This window comes from Harpia harpyja, chromosome 3, assembly GCF_026419915.1.
Source record: "Harpia harpyja isolate bHarHar1 chromosome 3, bHarHar1 primary haplotype, whole genome shotgun sequence".
Classification (NCBI taxonomy): Eukaryota; Metazoa; Chordata; class Aves; order Accipitriformes; family Accipitridae; genus Harpia; species Harpia harpyja.
The window spans coordinates 25485024-25506745 of record NC_068942.1 but is presented as its reverse complement, the minus strand read 5'-3'; the positions used below and the strand labels follow the sequence as shown (position 1 = coordinate 25506745).

The window sequence follows — 21722 nt, the reverse complement described above, 5'->3', positions numbered from 1 at the left end:
GGCTAAGATTTTCACATTTTTTCTCCTACTTTGAAAGTGAGAATTTTTGGCAGGCTGTTCAATAAATACAAGTATTTGATATGTGGAACATTTTGGGGTGTTGGTTATTTTTGTGTTTCGGTTTGATTTGTTGTATTTATTTTTAAACTCACTGACTAGGTCAATACAAAACCCTCATGAGACTGGCTTGATTTTAAGATTGACATCGCAGACCTTCCTGAAGGCCTTTGCATTGTTGCCCTCTTCATTTCTAACTCATTATAGCTAGTTAGTTCAGTTACAGGGAACAACCCCAGGCAACACAAATATCAAACTTCTACAAAAAACTAACGAGGTACCAAGCATAGATCACAAATTTTTCAGGCAAGATCAGAAACCACATTCTTGTCATGGGAACTTTGAGGATCAGAATCATTTGCAATGCTTCCAGATTACTCTATGGTTACACCTTGTTCTTTGTCTTCAGTGGTTGCATTCCAATCAGTAACTTTTTTTTTTTTGTAAAAGTAACTAAGTACATTCTCCTTTAGACTTAGTCACGCTTTTCCACCAGACGCTCACTTCAACTCAGTCTTGGACATGTGTCTGTCTACAGACATTGTAACCCTTACTATCGCGCTGCAAGTAGGGCATCAGAGAGAAGTAACGCCTCCTATGAATCCAGTCCAAACGCCAACCATGTTCCTCGCTCTATTTGATGGATTCAAGCAGATACATATGCTTGCAGATGTTACTTGACCCTAGACTGTCATGGCCTTTCCTCCCACGGAGATTTCTATAAAAAAAGACAAGGCTTGCATTCTTCAAGGTTTAATTAAAGCAAAACCATGCTGCTGAGAACCTAGTTTCAATACCAGTGTGACCTTGGAAGGCAAAGGCTGTGAAGGATCCTTCACATTCCAGTTATAAACTGGTAACTCTTCCCTCTGACTCAGCAAAGCACAATCAACAGCTCCCCAAATAGCCTGATGCAGTTAAAAAAAATACCTGAGATGACAATCTGCTTTGTTACAGGGATGTAGATTTTTACGAGAAACCATAAGGAAGTTGGTTTCACGCTAGGGAATTTGTTTGGAGAGCTCTTGCATAAGACAGGGACATACCCTAGTTGCCCAAATTACTGTCTCCAGGAAAGATTCATTAATAAGCAGACCCTCGTAACAGCAGCAGCCTCCAGAAAGCTTTCAGTCTCTCACACTTTGGGCACTGCCTCAGTTGGGTAAGACCTGGAAAACACCTAACTGGCACTCAGAAAGCAGAGGCATTGCTCTCTCTGTTTTTCAGCCTGGTGGTGAATACCTGTGAAGGATGCCACCGAAGTACCAGGTCACAGGTAGTCACATCCAAATTCAACACATGGCACTGAACACTAGGACAGTGACACTGCCCTGAGAAGTGTCAGACAGGGACGCCGTGGTTTCATCTTTGAACACGGCACGTATGGGCAACTTGCAAGAAATACAAAATCTAAGGATCTCCATAGTTCTGAATGTGACATCAAGACAAACGAGCGTGAGTGAAGGAAGAGTTTACAAATTTGACCTAGTATTTTAAGCTCTTATAAGCATTTTAAGCTCCTCAGGCCCACTGTCCATCAGGCATAGTGCCTGACACGTATTTACTGCTACAGGCTCTCAGAGAAAAAGCTTAATTGTAACAAAAACCGGACAGCAATTCTCATCCTGGTGTACTTCATTAAGAAGATCAAAGCAGCACTGACAGCTATAGTCAGTAGAAAAAAGATAAGGCATCGAAAAATATTTTAAGGTAAAGACGGAAAAATACTTTGTTTTTAATTTTGAACACAGCCCCAAAAGCAGCATTTCCTACTTGGAAAAAGATAGGGATTATGAATGAAGCAGAATATATTTGCAATTCAAGTGACAAAGTTTAAAACTCAAAATATTTTAATAACCAGTAATTGGGAGACATCCCCTTGCTCACTTACTGCATTCTGGACTAGCAGCTACTCTACAGCTGAAAGCCAGTTTAACAGTTTGTGTGAGTTTTCTGCCTTGCAACATACAAAGGTACATACCCTTATTCTGTAATTCCAGCAACATAGATACAACACTGTAAATAAAATCTTAAAATCTTTTGCCTATTTAAAAGCCCTGGGCTGCCATGCTGTACTATGCTAACAAATTATTATATGGAGTTACAGAAAGCTAGCACACTGGAAATGTTGCCTCATTCCATAGTTTATACAGACTTGAACTGCTAGTTTAAAAAGATTACACAACTAATTCAGTAAAAAGTCATGTGGTTATGTGATAAATCAGTAGTGTTGTTTAGAGCTGCCTATAGATTAAGCTATTGAACCATGAATAAACAACTTGTAACAAATATGCAATCCCAGAATACAACTCACTTAAACTGCATTCACACTTACTGAGAATACATCTTTTCATCCAGATGAAAATAAACATATGTTCAAAAACAAAATAAAATCTCTTATTAAACGGTTTGCAGAATTTATTAGGTCTTTTTTAATATACTCAATACTTTATCAAGCTAGTTGCCTATAAAGTGATCTCCACCATATACATTACAATTTCTGTGCATCATCTAAAAAAAAAGTAACCAAAAAGTAATATTTTACAGGTTACAGTTAACTTTTAATTAACCTAAAAGTGAACCCTTCTGTAATTTGATTTAAGACACTAACCCGCACATTGCTTCTAACTGCAATATTTAAATTAGGTTTCACAGCAAGCTCAACCTGCATTTCAGTGAAAACAGGTCACTGCCATCTCAACTTTTGAATTTCTATAGTTTACTATCTTAACACCGCAAAAAATTAATGTGGTGTTCACTCCAAATAAGGAAAAAGTATATGACAATTCCTTTACAACAAAGCCTGCTCAGAATACACATGCCTCAAGAAAAATAGGAAACTCCTTCAGTAAAAGGAATTCACCCAAATTTGTGAACAGAAAAAAACATTTTAGGTTCTTCTTGACTAATGCTTGGAGCTGCTCACAAAAAGCAAACCCTGCAAGGTAAACCAGTACTGGATATGACTTAAAGCAAAGAAAATTAGAAAAAAGCAGATTCTACCTGCAACAAACATTTCCCAATTTAAAACAATCTTTAAAAGGGACTCACGCAGATAATTAACCAACAGGTTTTCTGGTATTTTCGTAGGATGCTAGTTTACTGGCCAGGCACATATATTGTAAATACACAAAGAATCCAGAGTGCTGGAATTTACACAGCACTTAAAGGATTTAACATAACAGAGGTGGGTAGGACACAGGAAAAATATTTAACAACTTATATAAATATATTAAAATCTCAGCAAGAAGTGTAAGAGCCCATGCACACAAGACAGTAAATTGAAAAAACAAGTATTTAAGACTTGACTTTTCCTTTCAACAGCACTGACACCTGAATTCCAGAAAGTTAATTTACAGTATCTTATAACAGTCTTTCTCCACACAATCTATATGTACTGAATCATACCGACATTACACAGCACATGAACAAGCAGCAGATGCATCAAGGGAACAGGAGCTATATGCATCATGGGGCCTGCCCAGTTAGAGGCAAGTATCAGAAAAATTGTTTCTGACATAGGCAGAGATACAATCAATATAGCTAATTGTATACCCGTCATTTTCAAGAGTTAATCCACAGTATGGGAAAGGGGAGCTTTAGATAAAAATTATATACCCAGTCTCAGAAGTGACGGAAGCAGAGATTTATCTTTCAAAAACTGCGTCCATTCTGGACTGGCCTTGATGCACATGCAGTACATTTGTTTTCAGAATGCAAGATTAATTGGGAATGTCTGCACTAGTGTTTCGATTTCCGTATTTGTGATGGATGATCAGCAATACAACTCCTAAGAAGAAGCATATGGACCCAACAGTGATGTAAGCAATTCCCAGAAAGGGATTTTTGCCTCCCATCCACGAGATGGTGCTTAGAATCATTCTTTTTCGTCCATCAAAACTGTGTACAGGATAATCTGACAAACATTTAGGAAAACAAGCAGCACGTTTCCAAATCTAGCTTTATGTGGTCAGGCACATTAAAATTTTGGGTCATTTCACTCGGGTTCCAAATACAAACTGCTGCCTTTGAATACTGGAAGTGCAAATATGAAACTTTTAGGCTAAGACTAGTCTGGGCACTGTCAGCCACTCCAAGAAGAATGCCTGCCATGTTAGGAGATGTTAACCCCTTTTTAAGGGAAGAGTAAATGCACGATTTTGTGGGTTTTTGAAAGTACCTTCAACAAAGTGAGGGAAATCTAAATTTTAATTCTTGAATATATTTTAGTACAAAATTTTATGTTCATTCAGTTTTATATGCACTCCCCACAGTTTTGCAGCAAAAGAAAATACTGCAGTAGCTATTTAAAAATGATCATTAAGTGCTTTTGAATTTTAAGAACTCAGTAACTATGACAACCCTCCTCCTCTTGTCTCCTGCACTTCTACCTAGTCTTTAGTTTGTCCAAAATAGAATGACAGACCCCCACCTGATCCACAGCTCTGGCATTTTTCTGACCTCCAAAGTCAGTCTGCCCTTGATTACGTATTGTCATTACACCTTGAAGTTAAAGTTCTCAATTTCTAGGCTACCAACTACCTCTGTTTTTTCCCTTTTCCTATGCTTCTCTCAATTCCTTTACAGCACCCAAGCAATCTGGTTTCCCTGTCACTATGAAGCTAATAATTCTATAAAAACTTGCACAGAAGTAAAAGATTCTCACTACCAGTTTTCAACCACAGCTCAATACCATCTTTTTTAGTGACGGTAAGAAAAAAGGCTAGTTCAATTTGAACTTGCACAAATACATGCCTATGCAATCCAGCTAAGGCCCTAAGCTGCTTTCAAAGGTTTTTTCAAAGGATACTGTATGCAATATCCAAGGAATATTTTCCAGCCTGTAAGGTAGGCTGTAAGTTATCCTTCCTTTCAATGAGACGATACAGCTTGCGAAATGTTGGCAGAGCAGCAGTACGCATCCACACAATGAAGTCTTCATTGATAAAGCCATTGTTGTCAGGCTCCGAGTCCAGCATATACACTGGCTTGGGCCAGTTTACAGGTTTTGTTGTGCCTAGGATTAAACAAAAATAACAACAATAGGTATTTCAAATACAGGACTAAGTAACACACTGGCTCATCAAAATTCATTCTAACACTACAAAAAAACATTAACTTCTAAACAGTATGAACAGACAGGTTGGCTCACTACTATTGCAAGACACTGGGCTGTTGAAGAACTTTTTATTTTGCAGCATTTTAATAGTAGCGCATATCCATTTATTCTCATGACAGCATTGTCCATTCGTTTAAACAAATTTGCCTCCCCTACATATTTATATAATGAGGAAGTCTTGTCTCAAAACATTACTTAGTGAGCTAGTTCTCCATTATGATGGTAGCTCCTCTGCTCGCTTGCTCGAGTTTGACTACCACTTCCTGGACCATGAGCAAATAAAATTATGTACAATATTTTAGATGATGCCATACTAATGCTTTTGCCAATTTTATTGGAAATACAATTCTACACTGTATTAGGATAAGGTATCTGCTTTTCCAAGGGTAGCATCACATTGGTAACATGTAATTTGGCTGTGACTAAGCAAAAAACCCACATCAGGTTAAACCTGAAATTATTATATACCTTGCATAAACACACACACCCCCCTTAAAAGCCCTGAGGAAGATTCTTTTCAGACACTAGTAGCCAAAGAAAACTTTGATTTACCAAACTGTATTTAACCTAATAAATGAGAGACATCAGTCACTTCTAATCACAAAAAAAAGTCCGATTTTTAGAAAACTTTGCACAATCTAGCAGTAGAAACATTTAAATGAAAACTCTGTATGAAGAGTTTGATTAAACAACTGCAGGATTTCTTTTCAAGTTAAATCCAAGCATTATAGCACTTGTGCTGGTTTTGGCTGGGATAGAGTTAAATTTCTTCATAGTAGCTTGTATCCTGCTATGTTTTGGATTTGTGATAAAAACAGTGTTGCTAACACACTGAGGTTTTATTTACAGCTGAGCAGTACTTACGCAGCTTCAAGCCTTTTTCTGCTCCTCAGGCTGCCCTGCCAGCAAGTAGGCTGCAGGTGGGTTAGGAGCCTGGGAGGGGACACAGCCGGGACAGCAGACCCCAACTGATCGAAGGGATATTCCAGACCATATGACATCGTGTTCAGCAATAAAACTGGGCAGGTAGAGGTAGGCAGGGGCTGCCATTGCTCAGGGACTCGGTGGTGAGCAATTGTTTTGTTTTGCATCACTTGTTTTTTGAGGTTTTATTTTCCTCTCGCTTTGTTGGTTGGGGTTTTTTTTCCTTACTTTTTTTTTTTTAATTGTTAAACTGTCTTTATCTCAACCCACGAGTTTTCTCACTTTTACTCTTCTGATTCTCCCCCGCATCCCACTGGGTGGAGGCACAGTTGGTGGTGAGCGGCTGTGTGATGTTTAGTTGCTAGCTGGGGTTAAACCACGACAGCAGTGCACATATTAGGCTTTTCTCAGTATTCAAGGTGGGGGAAAAAAAAAAAATCAGAAGTTAAAAAAAATAAATTAATTATTACAGTAAAGGTAAAAACCAAACACTTTCACATGAAATTTGCAGCTTTCATTATTTAAAGACAACCTTTATAGATAGCAGAGTAGTCCTTAGCTTGGATTTCTTCAGAGAACCACAATATTTTTAATTAGCATGTTCAGTAAAATGTTGTCAGTGAGGTAAAACTCAGTGGAATCAGAATGTGTTTGAAGTGGTTTGTTTTTGTTTTTTTTTTTACCTTGGAAAAGTGCAGTTAAATTGTTTCCATCCCCTGTAGGATTCCTGAACTTTACATTTTTATCTGTCCACCACGCAATGCCTTTTTTAATCAAAGTAATAGGAGTCCTTGTGTCATTATCAATGCGGTATAATTCCAATGTATCTAAAGAGAAAGTCAAATTAGAAAACCAGCTGAAGAAACTTTCATTAGACAGCTGATCCTGATAGGCAATGAAACAATTACCTTCAGGAGAAACAAAACAAAAAAACTCGACAAAGCATTTATTACCTGCCTGCCACAATCAGAAGCTGTTCTGTAAGAATCAATGTATATCAGATAGCAGTGTATTATCCATACATGATATCTATGTTTCTACTCCACACCAGTAACAGCTTCTCACAACAGGTATTTCCATCCTTTGTACACTATCAGCTTAAATTAATTCTCATAGCAATTTTGCAAAAAGCAACAGCAGTACAAGATATTTATTTTATTCTGAACAGTGAAAATGTGTTAATTCAAAACAAAATGCCCGTGACGTCTTTACTCAGAATAATTTGCAACTCAACACAAAACATACACTAGATCACAAAAACGCTTAAGTGATAGCTTAGGAGTGTTACCATACCATTAAACATACTGTTGGCAATAGCTCCACAAGGAGCAATGGGCTTGTCCTCATTTGTGCGGTAAGGCTCACATTCCTTACTTGGATTCTGATAGTTAGAAAAAAAAAAAACACGCATATGAGTGTGTAAAAAAAATGGTTTTTACTACAGTACCTCAGTAACATGCTCATCTTAAATGTACCACAAAATAATCTTTTCACAAGTCAGGTTAGTTACAACTACTTCAGCATTCGATACCAGTTAGCTTGATTGATTTTTCTTTTACAAGCAGGAATAAAATCTAAATAAAACACGAATAAAGTCAGAATCCCATCATGGTCATACTAAAAATAAGGCTTTTCTTGGAAGCTATTAGAACTTTTTTTCTTTTATCTTTTAATAGAAACAGTTTTCCAACATGAAGTACTCAAGTATTCTTTTATTGAAGGGGGTTTTTTTTAAGTATGCATCAGTGTTATAGAAAATAAGACTATAATATGAAACCAAGCATAACATAAAAGGCAAAAGGTTGCAAGGACTCCAACAGCACACCAAAAATTCAAGCAAGAAAAAGCACCCCCCCAGAGCCCTGTGTCATTCATCAGATGTAGCCTCCTGAAACTTGCCCCTTTTTTAAAGTTTACAGGTGAAAAGGGAGAATCATTCTTGCTGAGGCAAGAACCCAACTGTATTTCCACTCCTCAAAAATTAGGAAAAGGAGAGGTTTGGCCCTAAACATTACAGAGTGCCTTGAACAGAATACACAGTACTGATATTTTCCAATATCGCTGATGTTCAATATTGAACAAGAGTCTACAAAAATGGATGCATTTAGCTGCAATATCCAAACCAGGTGCTAGGTAACCAAGTATTATTTTATACTGAAAAAGAAAACTTCTGACAGAATGGATACAGATAGATACTACTGACTGAAGATAACATGACAGTTTAAAACTATTCAAATTTGAGAAGTGATTGAAGTAGTGCATTGCTGTCTGCTTAATGAAACGACTGACATGAAATTTTACAGTATTTTACGCAGTTATTTTCTGTAAACAAAATATGAATTCCTTATGGTTGTCTTCTGTAATGCAGAAATTCTAGTACCTCATTATTATTAAAATAAATACTCTGCTATGTGGCAATTTATGCAGCAGTCAGAAGTTAGTTGCTTATTAATATCCAAGCATGAATACCTACAAGTAGCGAACTGTTATCTCCATTTAGTTGGCTGTCATCTCGAGATTTCACATAACGACGATGGTTTTGATAGAAGTTGGAAAGTCCGTAATACATGAATACATTGCTCTACAAGAAGCAAGATGGGGCAAGCGGGGTTTTAATTCACACAAAACTAAAATTTTAACCTCTTAAACTCTGTATTTACTTTACAGCAACATCCATAAAGTAGGAGCCTCAATTCTTTCTTCACACTGAGTACGTAAGAGTACTGTCCTAACATAAGCTGGCATCCTGAAGTCCACCAGTGTAAACTTGCCATAAGCTATCTGAATGATACTCACCATCACTAATCCCAACGCCTATCTTGTCCGATGTTAAGCACATAAGCCTCATTATTTGCCTCCAATTTGTCAGAAAGCACTTATCTGGCATTTCCAACTCTTGCTGAACTGAGTTTTTCCAAGTCAGGCAGGAATAGCTGACCTACTCACCAGCTATATGACACATACAGTAAATCTAAATGTGTAAAACACAAGCATTCCATTTAATGTTGTACATTTCCAGATAAACAGAGGCATTAAAACCCATTTCATCCCTGCTACTGAAAAGGCACACAAAAATCAGATCCATGTTCATAGGAAAACTAGAAATAATCCTTTAAAATAGAAAAAAAAATTATGACTTGAGTGACACAGCTTTCCTATCAATTATGAAATAAACCATATAAACTGTTCTAATTTCACTTTGCATACAGGATAGCATACCTCAAATGAATGTTCCAGTGTGAAATTGATGGTGCAAGTACAAGGTGGGGTGCTGTCCCAGGATACATTTAAACATTTGTTGCAGGGACTAGAAGGCTCCGTTCCTGTATAGTCGATCTATAACAGAAAAAAAAGTCATTAATTTACAATGGAAGAGTAAAGAAAATTGATTAATAAGCCAAAGAGTTGATGTGGCATTTATTTTGCAATCTTACACCTCAACTCCAAAAGCCCATTCAGCCCATTCAGGATGATCTCAAGAGGTCACTTCCAACCTAAATGATTTTGTGATTCTGTCTATATGCTCGATTTCAGCCTCAAACAAATTTTAACACTGAGGTGGGCCATTACTGCTGGGGGAAAACAAAACAAAACAAAAAACAGAACAAACAAACAAAACAAAAAAAACACACACCAAAACACAAGCAGCAGATAATCCTGACAAGACGATGTTTCCAAAAACACACACACACCATATGACAAGCAGATCTGAGCTTTTACATGCCTTCCAGAGAGGTCAAATTCTTAAAAGTCTAGATATTTAATAAAAAAGGTTTGCATCCGAAAACTTGCTTTGCTGACCATTTTTAGCCATCTAATTAGTCAGAAGATTAAAAAAATAAAAAATTTTTTAAAGAAATTAAAATCACTTAATGCCCAAGAACTGTCCTAAAATAGGGAAGATGAAGACACTAGTACTGTTTTAACAGGAGCGGTAAAATACCGGTAGATGGACAGGAAAGATCATCAGTGTTAATCTGGCTTATACAGTATTATCTGTCTTGAATAGTGTAGCTCAAAAAAAGCCAGTATTTGAAATCTGTACATACAGGCTATCCGGACAGTATGCATAGCATATCCTTAGCAGCCATGAGCTCACCCTACGGCCAAAGCCAACTGAAGTCGCTTGACCACATTAGCTCGCTCACATGCATAGCTCCAGCATGTGGATGGCAGGAAATAATTAACTTGGGCTCAGCAGGCTAGCTCCAAGTGTAGGAGGAGAAAGCTTCCATCTGCCTATAAACTATGTATTTCTACACTTACTGTGAACTTCCTATTTAGAATTTAGACTCAAATTGGTGCAACATACACCGAGTTATGGCAACAAAACGTTTAACAGCAGTATCATTTAAACTACAACACCCGTATAGTTTTACAAAAGGCTGCTGCAAATGGTTTGCCCTGATTTATGCTTGTAGTGAAATGCATTATCAAGCATTAAGAGTGATTTATGATCTGTCCTAATACCTGTATTAAGGTTAGCTAAAACAAACATGCAGTTTCAAGGTTCAGGGAACAACCGAAGCCTCTTTTCCTCTGGATCTTCAAGGTCTCTCTTCCTGTGATTTCTTCGATACCTATTAAGCAGCAACCCTTCTCTCAGCACTTTTATTAGTACCTGCTCTGCTGCCAGATTTCTGACAGATGAGACCTACACCTTAACGAGCCTAGCTGAGACAAGTCAGCTTCAGAAGCTATTAGCTTGCAGAGAAAGAGGATCACATAATCTTTGCTTCCTTTGCTGAACAAGATATTGAGTTTATGCTGATCTAGAAATAGCACTGCTGCAGCAGTCCTGAACAGTTCTGTTTAGCTACAGCAGACAGACAGACCACCACTGCTCTCAACAAACAATGCACCTCATTTGTTCAAGGCTGACTCAGTGAGGTTTTCTTGCTGCTAAAGTAAGCTTAAGCAAGCACTTCCTTTAGAAAGAACATAAACCTCCATATTCTGAGCTAGTTCTCCAGTGTGTGGAGAAGTTTTAGATCAAGAACAAACTCAAATACTCCAAGGCTGCAAAAGATCTAAAGACTTCAATTTTAAAAAAATAATTGACTGAATTCAGTGGAGCATGAAACTGATGTATGTTGAAACAGAACCATGCTTTTGACCACTGCTATCAGCGTCAACGCTATCCAAGAGCTTTCCTGTACAGTAACTGCCAACGCAAGTGGGTTTTTTTCTGCATCCGCATTTACAGGTTACATTCAAGAGAGAGCTTATTTAAAGGGATAGAGGGATCTGTCTTCATCTCTCGACAAAGTAACGAAACCAGGACTTTGAGAACTGAAGGACTGACTTTGGGGTCCGTGGCAGGAGCCCGCCTGACCCAGCGTTCTGTCCCCAGGGATGGGCCAGCAGCTGAGTATGACAAACGCACGCAGGGTGAGCCCTTCCCAATAACCCCTGACCTAAGGGCATTGGGTATATCCAAGTTATCCAGCACCAATGGCTCTTCAGGCTGTTGATATCCTTCCCAGTTAATTTACGTGTTCGCAGTATAGAAATAACGTAACTATTGCATATACATATTCTCCAAACAATTTATGATTTTGTAGACTTCATATGTTGTCACATATTTATAACATACACACTGCTTGGCCACTTCTTGTATAAAAGGCATCCCGTAACTCTGGTCCTCTTTGCTATCCCTATCTGTAGGTTTTATTAAGTTTTGTATCATTTTTGAGATGGGGTTACTGGAACTGCACACAACACTGAAGATGTATGCAACAGTCATCTACTTGCTTTCCCTTCTTCATTCCTAGTCAAGCCTTAAAGTCTATCTGGCTTTTTAACTACGATTATGCATTTCACAGCAGCAGCCGTAGCACAAAGACCTCTTTCCTACACAATTAACGTTCCAGATATTCCTCAATTTTTATCACATATTAATACGCTCTGTCAATGATTCTTATCCATTCTAAAAAAAAAAGAAAATAAAAAAACAGGAAATACAGAACTCTCTTACCCTTTAGTAACAGGGCAAAAAGACACATTTACACAGCTGATTCTCATTTTTCACCCAAATGAACTATTTTCATGATAGACCCAAGATAAATGGCTGTTTATACCCTTTGAAACAGTGAGAAAATGCTAGAGAAAAAACAACACAAAAAAGCTATAATTCTAGTACACTTAAGTTGTTGGAAATCTTCCACATTTGAATTCAAGAGAGCTTATAACGGAAATCAATGGAAAAGCTACACTTTGCTGCTCAGTCCTTGCACCTGTATGAGAACAGCAGAGTTCACAGAGATACTAATGGCTGCAATATCTAGTTCCAGGAAAGGATAATGTGAACTGTAGATAAATATGTATTTCAGGGGCATAAATTATACATCCTATTCAATTCCAATACACTAAGTTTACAGGCAGCTATATATATATATATATGTGTGTGTGTATGCACACACGCACACACTTAACAAGTATGCTGCTGTCTAGAAGGTAGGCGTAAATAATTACCTCTGCTTCCTCCCCCGATTACATTTTTAAAAGAGCTTAGTCACTGCACCTAGCTTCTAGATGTCTTGTCTCCCAGAGCTAAATTTACAGCTATTGGTGAATAACATTTGGAGGTTACTAACAAAAGCCAGCATACTAAGCAGGGACATATCTCAGCTAAGCATATAGGTGATAGCAGTGCCTTAAAGTGCATCCCTCAGTAGTGTTCACAGCCCAAATGTTGATCTGTAAAATGCTTCATCTACATTTTGTTGCTGCAACTGTAAAGCCTTTTTTGATTGAAACTTTTTTCTTCCAAAATTCAGCTGCCATTAAAATGATAATCTCACTCACAGAACTTCTGCATTGTAACACTTGATAAAACACCTGTGCGGATCAGAGAACAGAAGCCAAGTTTCCCCATTCTTACCTGCATACCCCAGCTGGCTAATCATACTCTCATAAGTCAAGAACTCTGTCCCTCCTGTCCTCACAAAAGCCTAATGATCTGACTAAGGAGAGCTTCGCACGAGGTGGATGATACAAGACTGAACCCACACAGTAAAACAAGCAAACGAACGAAACTTTCCAACCTTGAGTATCTTGAAATTAGAAAGGGTAGAAGGCCAGCACCTGCCAGCTGGTTTCCAAATATATATGGCTACTACTGCTTTACATATGCAATCTGATCATGTAGGGGAGCATCAGTCATGCTCCTAGCTCACCTATGGATTTTCGTACTGCATGTTAGGTGGGAACATATGGTTTTTGGCTCCTACTGGAACTTATCAGGAGTACATGACTGAGCTGCTAAGGAACAATAGCATATAAAATTTCTGTATACGCATACAGCAGCAATATAGGCATAAGAAGTTGCTTACATTTTTGGACTCATGAAACTCTCTTACAAACATTATGTTCTAAGACTTTATATTGCTTTACTATGGAAATGGCTATTATAAACACCATTGTCAAAAAAAAAAATCAGAGTTAGCACAGATATTTTTTTGACTTCTCTCCACTGGGTGGCCTGTTGAAAATATGTGATTGTATTTACCTTAAATATGACTATAACATGACAATTTAAAAGTCTACATGCCCATGACAACTTGGCAATGTTCTCTGAAGCACTAGTGTCAATCTTCAGATGTTCTGCATACCCTCAAACCTTGACACAAGAAGCAATTGCTTTTCAAAAATACGCTTACGTACAACCTTTGGACACTGTAAAATACACTTCAGCTTTGTTTTATTCACTTCTGCTTTTCTCCTTGACTGGAATTTTAGTTCTTAACATAAAAGGAAAGTGAACCTTAAAATGGTTTTATTATAACATTGTTTGCATCTTAACAGAAATATGAAAATATAACAGCAATCACTGTCTGCCTCAGGATTTCTTTAGTTAATTGGGCTTCACTGCCACATTGCTCCCACTACCCAAGGCACTGTCTTGAACACTACTTATCTGAAAGTGACAGCTTACTCTGATAACTAGAATGACTTGATCCACAAAAATTCATATTCTCCAATATAGCAATTCAGCAAACCACCATGCATTTTTTTTTCCTACCATCAGTCTTTGTCACATTAGCTCACTGAAACTAACCATAGCCATCAATTTGCTTTTCAAGGTTGTCCCTAAGCCCTTTGGGTTGTTTCCTTACAACACAAAGCGATTCTGTTAACAAATGGGCCTACGTGTGACACAGTTTAGTTTTCAGTTAACGCTCAGCAACTTTTCACAGCAGTGGTGTGGCTGATTATCAGATGTAAATGACTCAGTTTTTGTAAATATAATTAGAAAAAGCCACGCTCTTCCATCTTTGTTTCCGAGTTCACTCTGGTCTCCCACAGAGCACTTAAAATGTTAAATCCCTAGTGCACTCAAGAGTTACGGCAATACCTTCGCCACAGAATTTTGCCCTGAAACTACAGCCGCTCTGGAAGATTTAAAGCTATCTAATCCACTGCCACAAAGCGATCCCAAGGGTGATGCGCCTACTTTCAGAGAACGAAGCTTGCACCGGGCCGTGCCGATTAACTTCCCTGGCAGCTGGCTCAGGAGCGCCGGCAAGGCTGACAGGAGGGCTACGAGCTACGCGGAGGATACTCCACGTCTCCCGGGGGTCGCTGAGGGATGGTTCGGTAAAGACTACCGGCGTTACGCCGGGGACCGGCGGGAAGAGACGGCGGCAGATCTCCCAAGGAGGAGCCGCCCGCCGACCCCCGAACGCCGGCCCGGCCCGGCTCGGCTCCCCCCCGCGCGGCCTCCGCGGGCTTCCAAACCTCCGTCCCGGCCCGGGCAAACCCCCCCCCCCCCGGCCCGCCACTGCCCTCCGCCCCGCCGGCGGGGGAAGCCCGTGTGGGTGTCCCCGCCGCCCACCTCGTACTCGCGGATGTTGTTGGAGGTGACGAAGATGCCGATGCCGATGGGGATGAAGATGAGGCCGATGATGAAGAAGGCCGGCAGCACCGTCCCCGCCGTCAGGATGGGCTGCCAGGCCGGCAGCCGCTGCTGCTTGAACGCCGTGTTATCGGGCTTGCGGGTCTTCACGGCACCCCCCCCGCCGCCGCCGCCGCCACCGCCGCCACCGCCCACGGCCCCGCCGCCCGGCACCCCGACTCCCCCCGAGGGGTGCCCGTCCGCCTCCTCCTTGGCGCTGTAGTTGACCGCCATGACACCGCCCCGGCCCCGGCGGCGACACCAGCAACCCCGCCTCACAGGCGACGCCCGGCACGTGACCGGAGGCCACCGCGCCTGCGCGCTCGGTCGGCGGCGGGCGGCCGGGCGGGCGGGCAACCGGGAGGGCGCGCGGCTGATGACGAAAGCCCCCCCCCCCTTAGCGCCGCCCCGCCCCGCCCCGCCCCGCCCCACCTTTCCCGGTGGCGCGGAGGATGATGATGGCGGCGGCGGCGGCGGGGCCGCGCGTGCGCAGAAAGGCGGTGCCCGGGCGTTGGGGAGGGCGAGCTGCGCCTGCGCGTTTCGCCTCTCTCCGCCGGCCCGCGGCGGGGGCGGGGTCAGAGTCGGAGGGCGCATGCGCAGTAGCGCTGGGCGGGAAGGGAGCGGGCGGGGGCGCGGTGCCGCTGAGGGGCCGAGGGCTGCCCCGCTCCCCGTTCCCGTCCCTGCGGCACCGGTGCCGTCATTTTCCAGCTCCCGCGTCTCCTGCCTCTGGTGAGGCAGCTGGGTGCCCTCCGGCTCTTTGTGCCCCGGGCGGCGGCCATCTCTGAGGGGAGAAGGCTCGGGCCTGCAGCCTTGTCACCCCCACTCAGTGCTTGAGGGGGAGCCTCCCCCCCCGCCCCCGTCTTCACACGGCGTCAGAAGAGGGTTGCTGGAAAAAAGGCAGCATCCGTTGGATCGAACATGGAGAAGTGAGCTTAAGCTTCCTGCTCTCCTGAGTAGGAACAGCATCAGTGCCACTGTAGAGGTGTAATAATACAGGGCGGTCTCTCAGCAGTTTTAAGAGCTTATCTTAATGAAGCCACTCATACTGAACCTCGCTTCTGGGAGTTGTTTTGCACTGCGTTCCTGCTCCGTTGCCAGGAGGTGCGTGAGTGAATCGGTGTAGTGAATGCAGATATGGATGTTGCTGTCGCAGTTGTTACTTTTTGTTTCCCGTAGGAGCTAATCTGGCTTCAATTCATTAAATAGTCACCTTGTGGAAAGCAGCGTGGGAGTGTTTGTATCCCAGAATATCTGCTTTATCAGGCATTGCTCAAGCCAATGCAACATTGCAAGTCTGTATTTCTCATTTTAGTGGCACTTTTACATTAAAGCGTGTTTTGCGAGGACTGTGTAGTCCTTCCTGTATAGAATGTGGCCAAAATCCACTTTCAGCAACTATTTATGTATTTACTTGATTTTAGGAAAAAACAGTTAAAACTATTTAATTAAATAACTTCATAAGCATGTAATCCAGTCTTAAGACTTTTTAGCTACCTGTGGAAGTTTCCCTAAAATAAATGCCTTTTAGTTCTCTGAAGAATCGAGAGTATGAACAAAGACCACTGGGGGGAGCAAGTGACTTGTGCAAACGCGGTTTGGCTGCGGAGACCCAAAAGACCTCTTCATGGACAGCGTAGGAAATTTGGACATTTGAGCATCTAAAATTTAAGAACGAATTTGGTGCCTAAATAATTATACAGGGTTCAAAAATTAATCGTATTCCTTGTGCTAAAGCTATATCTCATTCCTAATTTAATTAATAATCCTTTCCATTATCTTGTGGGCTCTACCTTTTGCCTGTCATTCCCCCTAGTTAAGTCCCTCATCCCTATTATCACTCTTTTCTTTATTAGCATTTGTTTTCAATTACCACCTTCAGCTACAGTAACTTTTACTCCCACAGCCTCACGGAAAATCCAGTGAGGTGCAGCCTGGGATCCCAAGGGAACAAGCCTGCTTGTAAACCTGTGCTGTGAGATGGCAAGGAATTTCTCTGGCAGCAGGAGAACCGAGGGGCAGGATTGGGAAGTTGCAAACCTGATGCTGCCAGGTATGAGAGGACTGGCAAGAAAGAGCATGTTAAATTTGTGTGGGAATCCGCTCTGCAATGATTAACTGGGTACAGGCACTGTCCGCTGTTGGGGAAGAGCCACGGTAGTGGTGCGGGGCTGTGGGCCAGGTGGTGGAGACGCTGATGTGGTACTAGCATTTGTGTGAAATGGGCAGAATAACAGTGGGGTGCTTCCTAGGGGATCTTGCCGAGAGGCCCTCAGTCAAGCAAACAGGTTGATGTGAAAGTTTTCCTTCAAAAAATTTCAAAATTACCTGCAGGGGAGACATTTCACTGGGGGGGGGGAGGGGAGGGGAACTAAATCCAGTCCAGGAAAACCTCAGATTCTGTCCAATGGAGATGCGAAGAGCCCCAGAACTTTTTATGTGCTGACCTGCTCCGTTTGTATCAAATGATGTGCTAATGTAGCTGTAGCCAAGAAGGCCTGGGATAAATCTGGGAAATGTGGAAAAAGGAGAGAACAGGAGAATTTCCTCCTTTCCTCCCAGTGTAATCAGCTGCTGTCCGACTGTGAACTGGACAAGGGGTGGTACGGTACACATCCTCATGGCCAGGTCCTGGTACGGCAATACGTGTTGCCGTATTGACAAAGCAACAACTGAAGTGAGGTGTCTGAACTGATCTCTGCTTGCTATTCTGCGTGATGTGAAACAGAAAAAAACCTATTTAACACATACAGATCCGATCCACTATTAGCTTTCTTCAATTAGTTGTATCTCAGGCTGTATGTTCGTCTGTAAGCTTGGCCTACGCATACATGTTGCCCTGTAACAAATAGATTAATTATTAGAAGCATGATTTTTCTATTTACCAAAATAATTACTTCCTCGGTAACGTAACTGGGTGCAATCACAGAGTATATCTTGCTTCTGTTCTTCAGAGAAATAAAGAATATCAGCATAAATACTTCAATATATTGGTTTTACTTTTTTACTGGTAAGCTAAGTCCTTGGTTGGATATTATTTCACAGTTTTACGCTAAGGCAAACTCATTTATATCCAGGCAAGTGCAACCAACAAATTTCATGTTCATGAAATAATACGATGAGGTGCTCTGCGATGTAGTGCACTTCACATTGGTTTGTGCAGTTATAAGACAAATGGGTACAGAAAAAAAAGAAAAATACTTATCAAAACATACTTTTATAATGTTCCTTTTTTAATATGTGGAATGGCGAACTGATTTATTAGGCATTCACCTAGGAACGAGTGCTACACAGACACATTACATAGTCAAGGCCTCAGTGTGTTACATTTTTAAGGCAAGGAAGAAGCAAATATGTAACAGACTACCCAAGAATAAATGCTAAAATTACAAAATTTTAAATTGAAAACTGAAGTCTGATTTCAGGCGATAAAATGAGCCTTAAAATTGTACAAAAATTAATGTATTGTAGTTAATCTAAAAGACCACCAATTGGCATTTACTTTTTAATTGTATTCCATTAAGCCCCCAAACTGATCTTCTGGCAGTTAGCTCTATCACATTGTCCACTTATTTCTAGGAACGATGTAAATAATGAATGCTTTTTAAAATAAAATCTAAAGAAATAAAACATTTTGCAGTTAAAACCCCTAATATTTAGAACAGGCAATGCAAATAAAATGCATTAAGTGCCAAATAGATCATTTCAGGTAGCAAATCTTAAAGCATTAAATACGAAGTTTTCAACTTAAATGTTACTGTTCAGAAGAAGAGCTAAAACCCAGTGATTCACAGTAGGAGGTGGCACAGTCAGGGCAGTAACCTTCATGTTATCGCTTGTTTGCTACATTAGAGATGGTTCTACAAAACAGGCAGTTTTATCTCCTCTTTGGTCCAATTATGTTTCACAATGAGGCAAAATGAAAACTCACTGGCTCTAGGGATCAAAGCGTTTGAGATTTTTTTAATGGATTGAAACATATTTTATCACCTGTGGTTATACTAACACAAGTCTTTCAATCTTCTTTAGACAGTAAAAGATCTCTTTCACTGGTTTTCAATTGCTTAAAAGCTACTGATAGCTGTGGAATAATTGCTGGACGTGACTTATCGATATGTCCTGTCCCACCCCTTAAGGGAAGGTAAACCTCCAGGGTGGAATGCAGTGGATATGCAAGGAATCTGTTCCATAATAATTCCCTAAGCCACATGGAGGGTGGAGCAGAGGGGAGATGTTGCGGCCAGGCTCTGTCGTAACACTGTAGGGATGGGGAACTGGAACTACTGGAACAAGACCGGTAGGTCCCTGCATTGAATCCACTGAAGCAAGGAGGTGAAATAATGGGGGTTCTGTCAACCTACTGCCCTACTTCTGATTTATATCGTAAGTACCCCGTTCCGGAGTGGTGACATGCAAAATCATGTCCTCTGGGTGAACTTCACTCATTATAATCTCATCATAATACCAAAACACACCTCTGTCCCAAAAACTACCTGCCTCCGAGCTGTGACCACCCCTCACTGAGCATGCGCTCTGAATTTTCTCTAGCATATACCTTTAAAAGTAAAGTGAGGAGATTTTACACCAATCATAATAAAGGTATGTATGACTAGAGTCACTCAAGCTTCACCTTAAAATAAGAAAATAGTATAAAAGGGCTTAAGGGAGGAGGAATGTTAGGGAAGACACCATCATGGACGAGTCAGGAGGACATCGCTGACTTCTGGGATCAGGCAATGGGCTGAACATCTCTCCCCCAGCAAAGGGACGCCTATTGGGTAAGGCTCGAACCCTTAGTTATACCGAGTGCTTCCCCGGGAAATGTAGAAACCTCTATAGAGTTTTTCCATAATTCAGTGTGCTTGTAGTCGACCATATTATTTGCATGTGCTTTGCAGCCTGTATTTATCACCGGCAATCCAAAAGAACCTGTACTCCTGTTGCTTTAATAAACCGTACTGTTCATTAATCTAGCCATGATAGTTCATTGAACGTGACCAAACTCCTTAACTCTGGCCATTCTAGTTTGTTCAGCGTGACTAAGTTGAAACTACAGTGCGCTATTTGTGCATCCGTAATCGTGATAGTTCAATATATTGAATGCGACCAGACTTACATTGCTGAATTGGGCATCACTCAGAATCTGAGCCCAGCCACCCCCAGCCCCTCTGACACCTGAGGGCGTTTATTTTCTGCCAAACTTCTTTACGCCTTAATACAGCAATGTCTGTAGCCCAAGGTAGCCTCCACGTTGTCTTAGTCTGAAGGCACTTCCTGATTTCTTTCTTTAAAATGACAATACTTGTAGAAATTAATCACATCTTTAGTCTATATTAATAGATTTCTTCCTGAGTGTCCCCAAAATACAGGCTAATTATGTGGCTAATGCACTTTCTTTACTTACTTGCTTTAGATTCATGTCCAGATTAGGTAATGTAAAAAATTGACAAGGAACATAAATGCACTGAAGATGAAATACACCTGTCAAAGCACCCTTTGCACACGTGAGTTTTACCCTCCAGGCATTTCTATGAAATACTTCAGCTGCTTGCCATGTGTCAGATCAGAATTTATTATTGTACCTGTATAAACCATTATCAGCGATGAAATAGTGTATATCACCATGGAGCTTTTATGACCAGCGTTACCAGACTCCTACTCCAAAGTGCTGCAGTTCATCAAAAATATTTTAAAATCTAAATGATTTCAAATACACCACGACTGTATTTATGCTTTAAACAAACCTTTATTTTGTAAAGCTTATAAACTTAATGTACGTGTGAAGCCGTAAATGTTTATTTGTTTAGGAATTGTAAACCAGAAGGGGACAACTTATACATATACTCATACTGAATCAGCTTTATATTAAAATCTATAGAAGGAAAAATATTTTCTACTTTGATTGGGACCTTTTAAACCTAGACTCCATTTCAGAATAATATTTTATTTATATCTTACTCATATTTAAAAGCTGAAGTTTATTTCAGGCGTGTCACTGTCACTTTCAAATAGCTGGCAATTTCATTCCAGATGAGCTCAATGTAGTTCTTAACATGGATAGGTTTTGATTCCCAAGTAACGCTTTGAAAATAGAAGATCTGGGTCATTACAATGTTCATTCTACTGCGCAGTAAATTGAAATGTGGCACATACTAAACTTAATTCACCTCAGCTGTATTACGGTCTGAAAGCTGGAATTCTCGCCTCACTCTAAAATATGATCTACAGACACAGCTATGTTATTGGCATACCTTGTCTGCCATAAGAAAGAAAAAAACACCCCACTCCTTAAAAAACTGGATGTACCAGCTGAAGTATAAGCTGTACTGACAAAACGACTCCTTTGCAAGGGTAAGCAGCATTTATTTTGATTACTCAGTATAACTGTATTAGCAAACTCTTTATAATGCAGATCAACTCCAAGAAAGTTTATACAGGTCCCAGAATATCCTGCTTCTCTACCATGTCAGCATTTGCTGCAGAACTCATATCTAGAAGGAAAAACAGCTCCCATGAAGATCAACTTGACTACAGAGCAGTGCAATATTACAGCTTCAAAGATGAACTGACCTCGTCATCTCAGTGGGACGCCGAGTTAATGCACTTGTTCTAGCATCTCACAGCGTATGTCCTGCAAGCAACACCTTTTTCCCTTCCAAAAAGTAGTTTCTCCCAGTAGCTTCTGCAATTAAACAATATCTGCAGGATTTTAAATATGTGCCAATGACT

At 40.7% G+C, this 21722-nt stretch overlaps 1 protein-coding gene across 1 annotated transcript; it reads right to left on the bottom strand.

The window, feature by feature from the left end:
* Window positions 1–2450: 2450 nt before the first annotated feature.
* On the bottom strand, window positions 2451–15290 carry TMEM30A (transmembrane protein 30A). The gene is made up of 7 exons (XM_052781692.1): window positions 14937–15290; window positions 9320–9436; window positions 8574–8681; window positions 7394–7481; window positions 6784–6927; window positions 4868–5074; window positions 2451–3973 (listed from the first exon to the last, which is right to left on the bottom strand). The coding sequence occupies exons 1-7, from the start codon at window positions 15228–15230 to the stop codon at window positions 3780–3782; spliced, it is 1152 nt and encodes a 383-aa protein (XP_052637652.1). The 5' UTR covers window positions 15231–15290; the 3' UTR covers window positions 2451–3779.
* Window positions 15291–21722: the final 6432 nt, after the last annotated feature.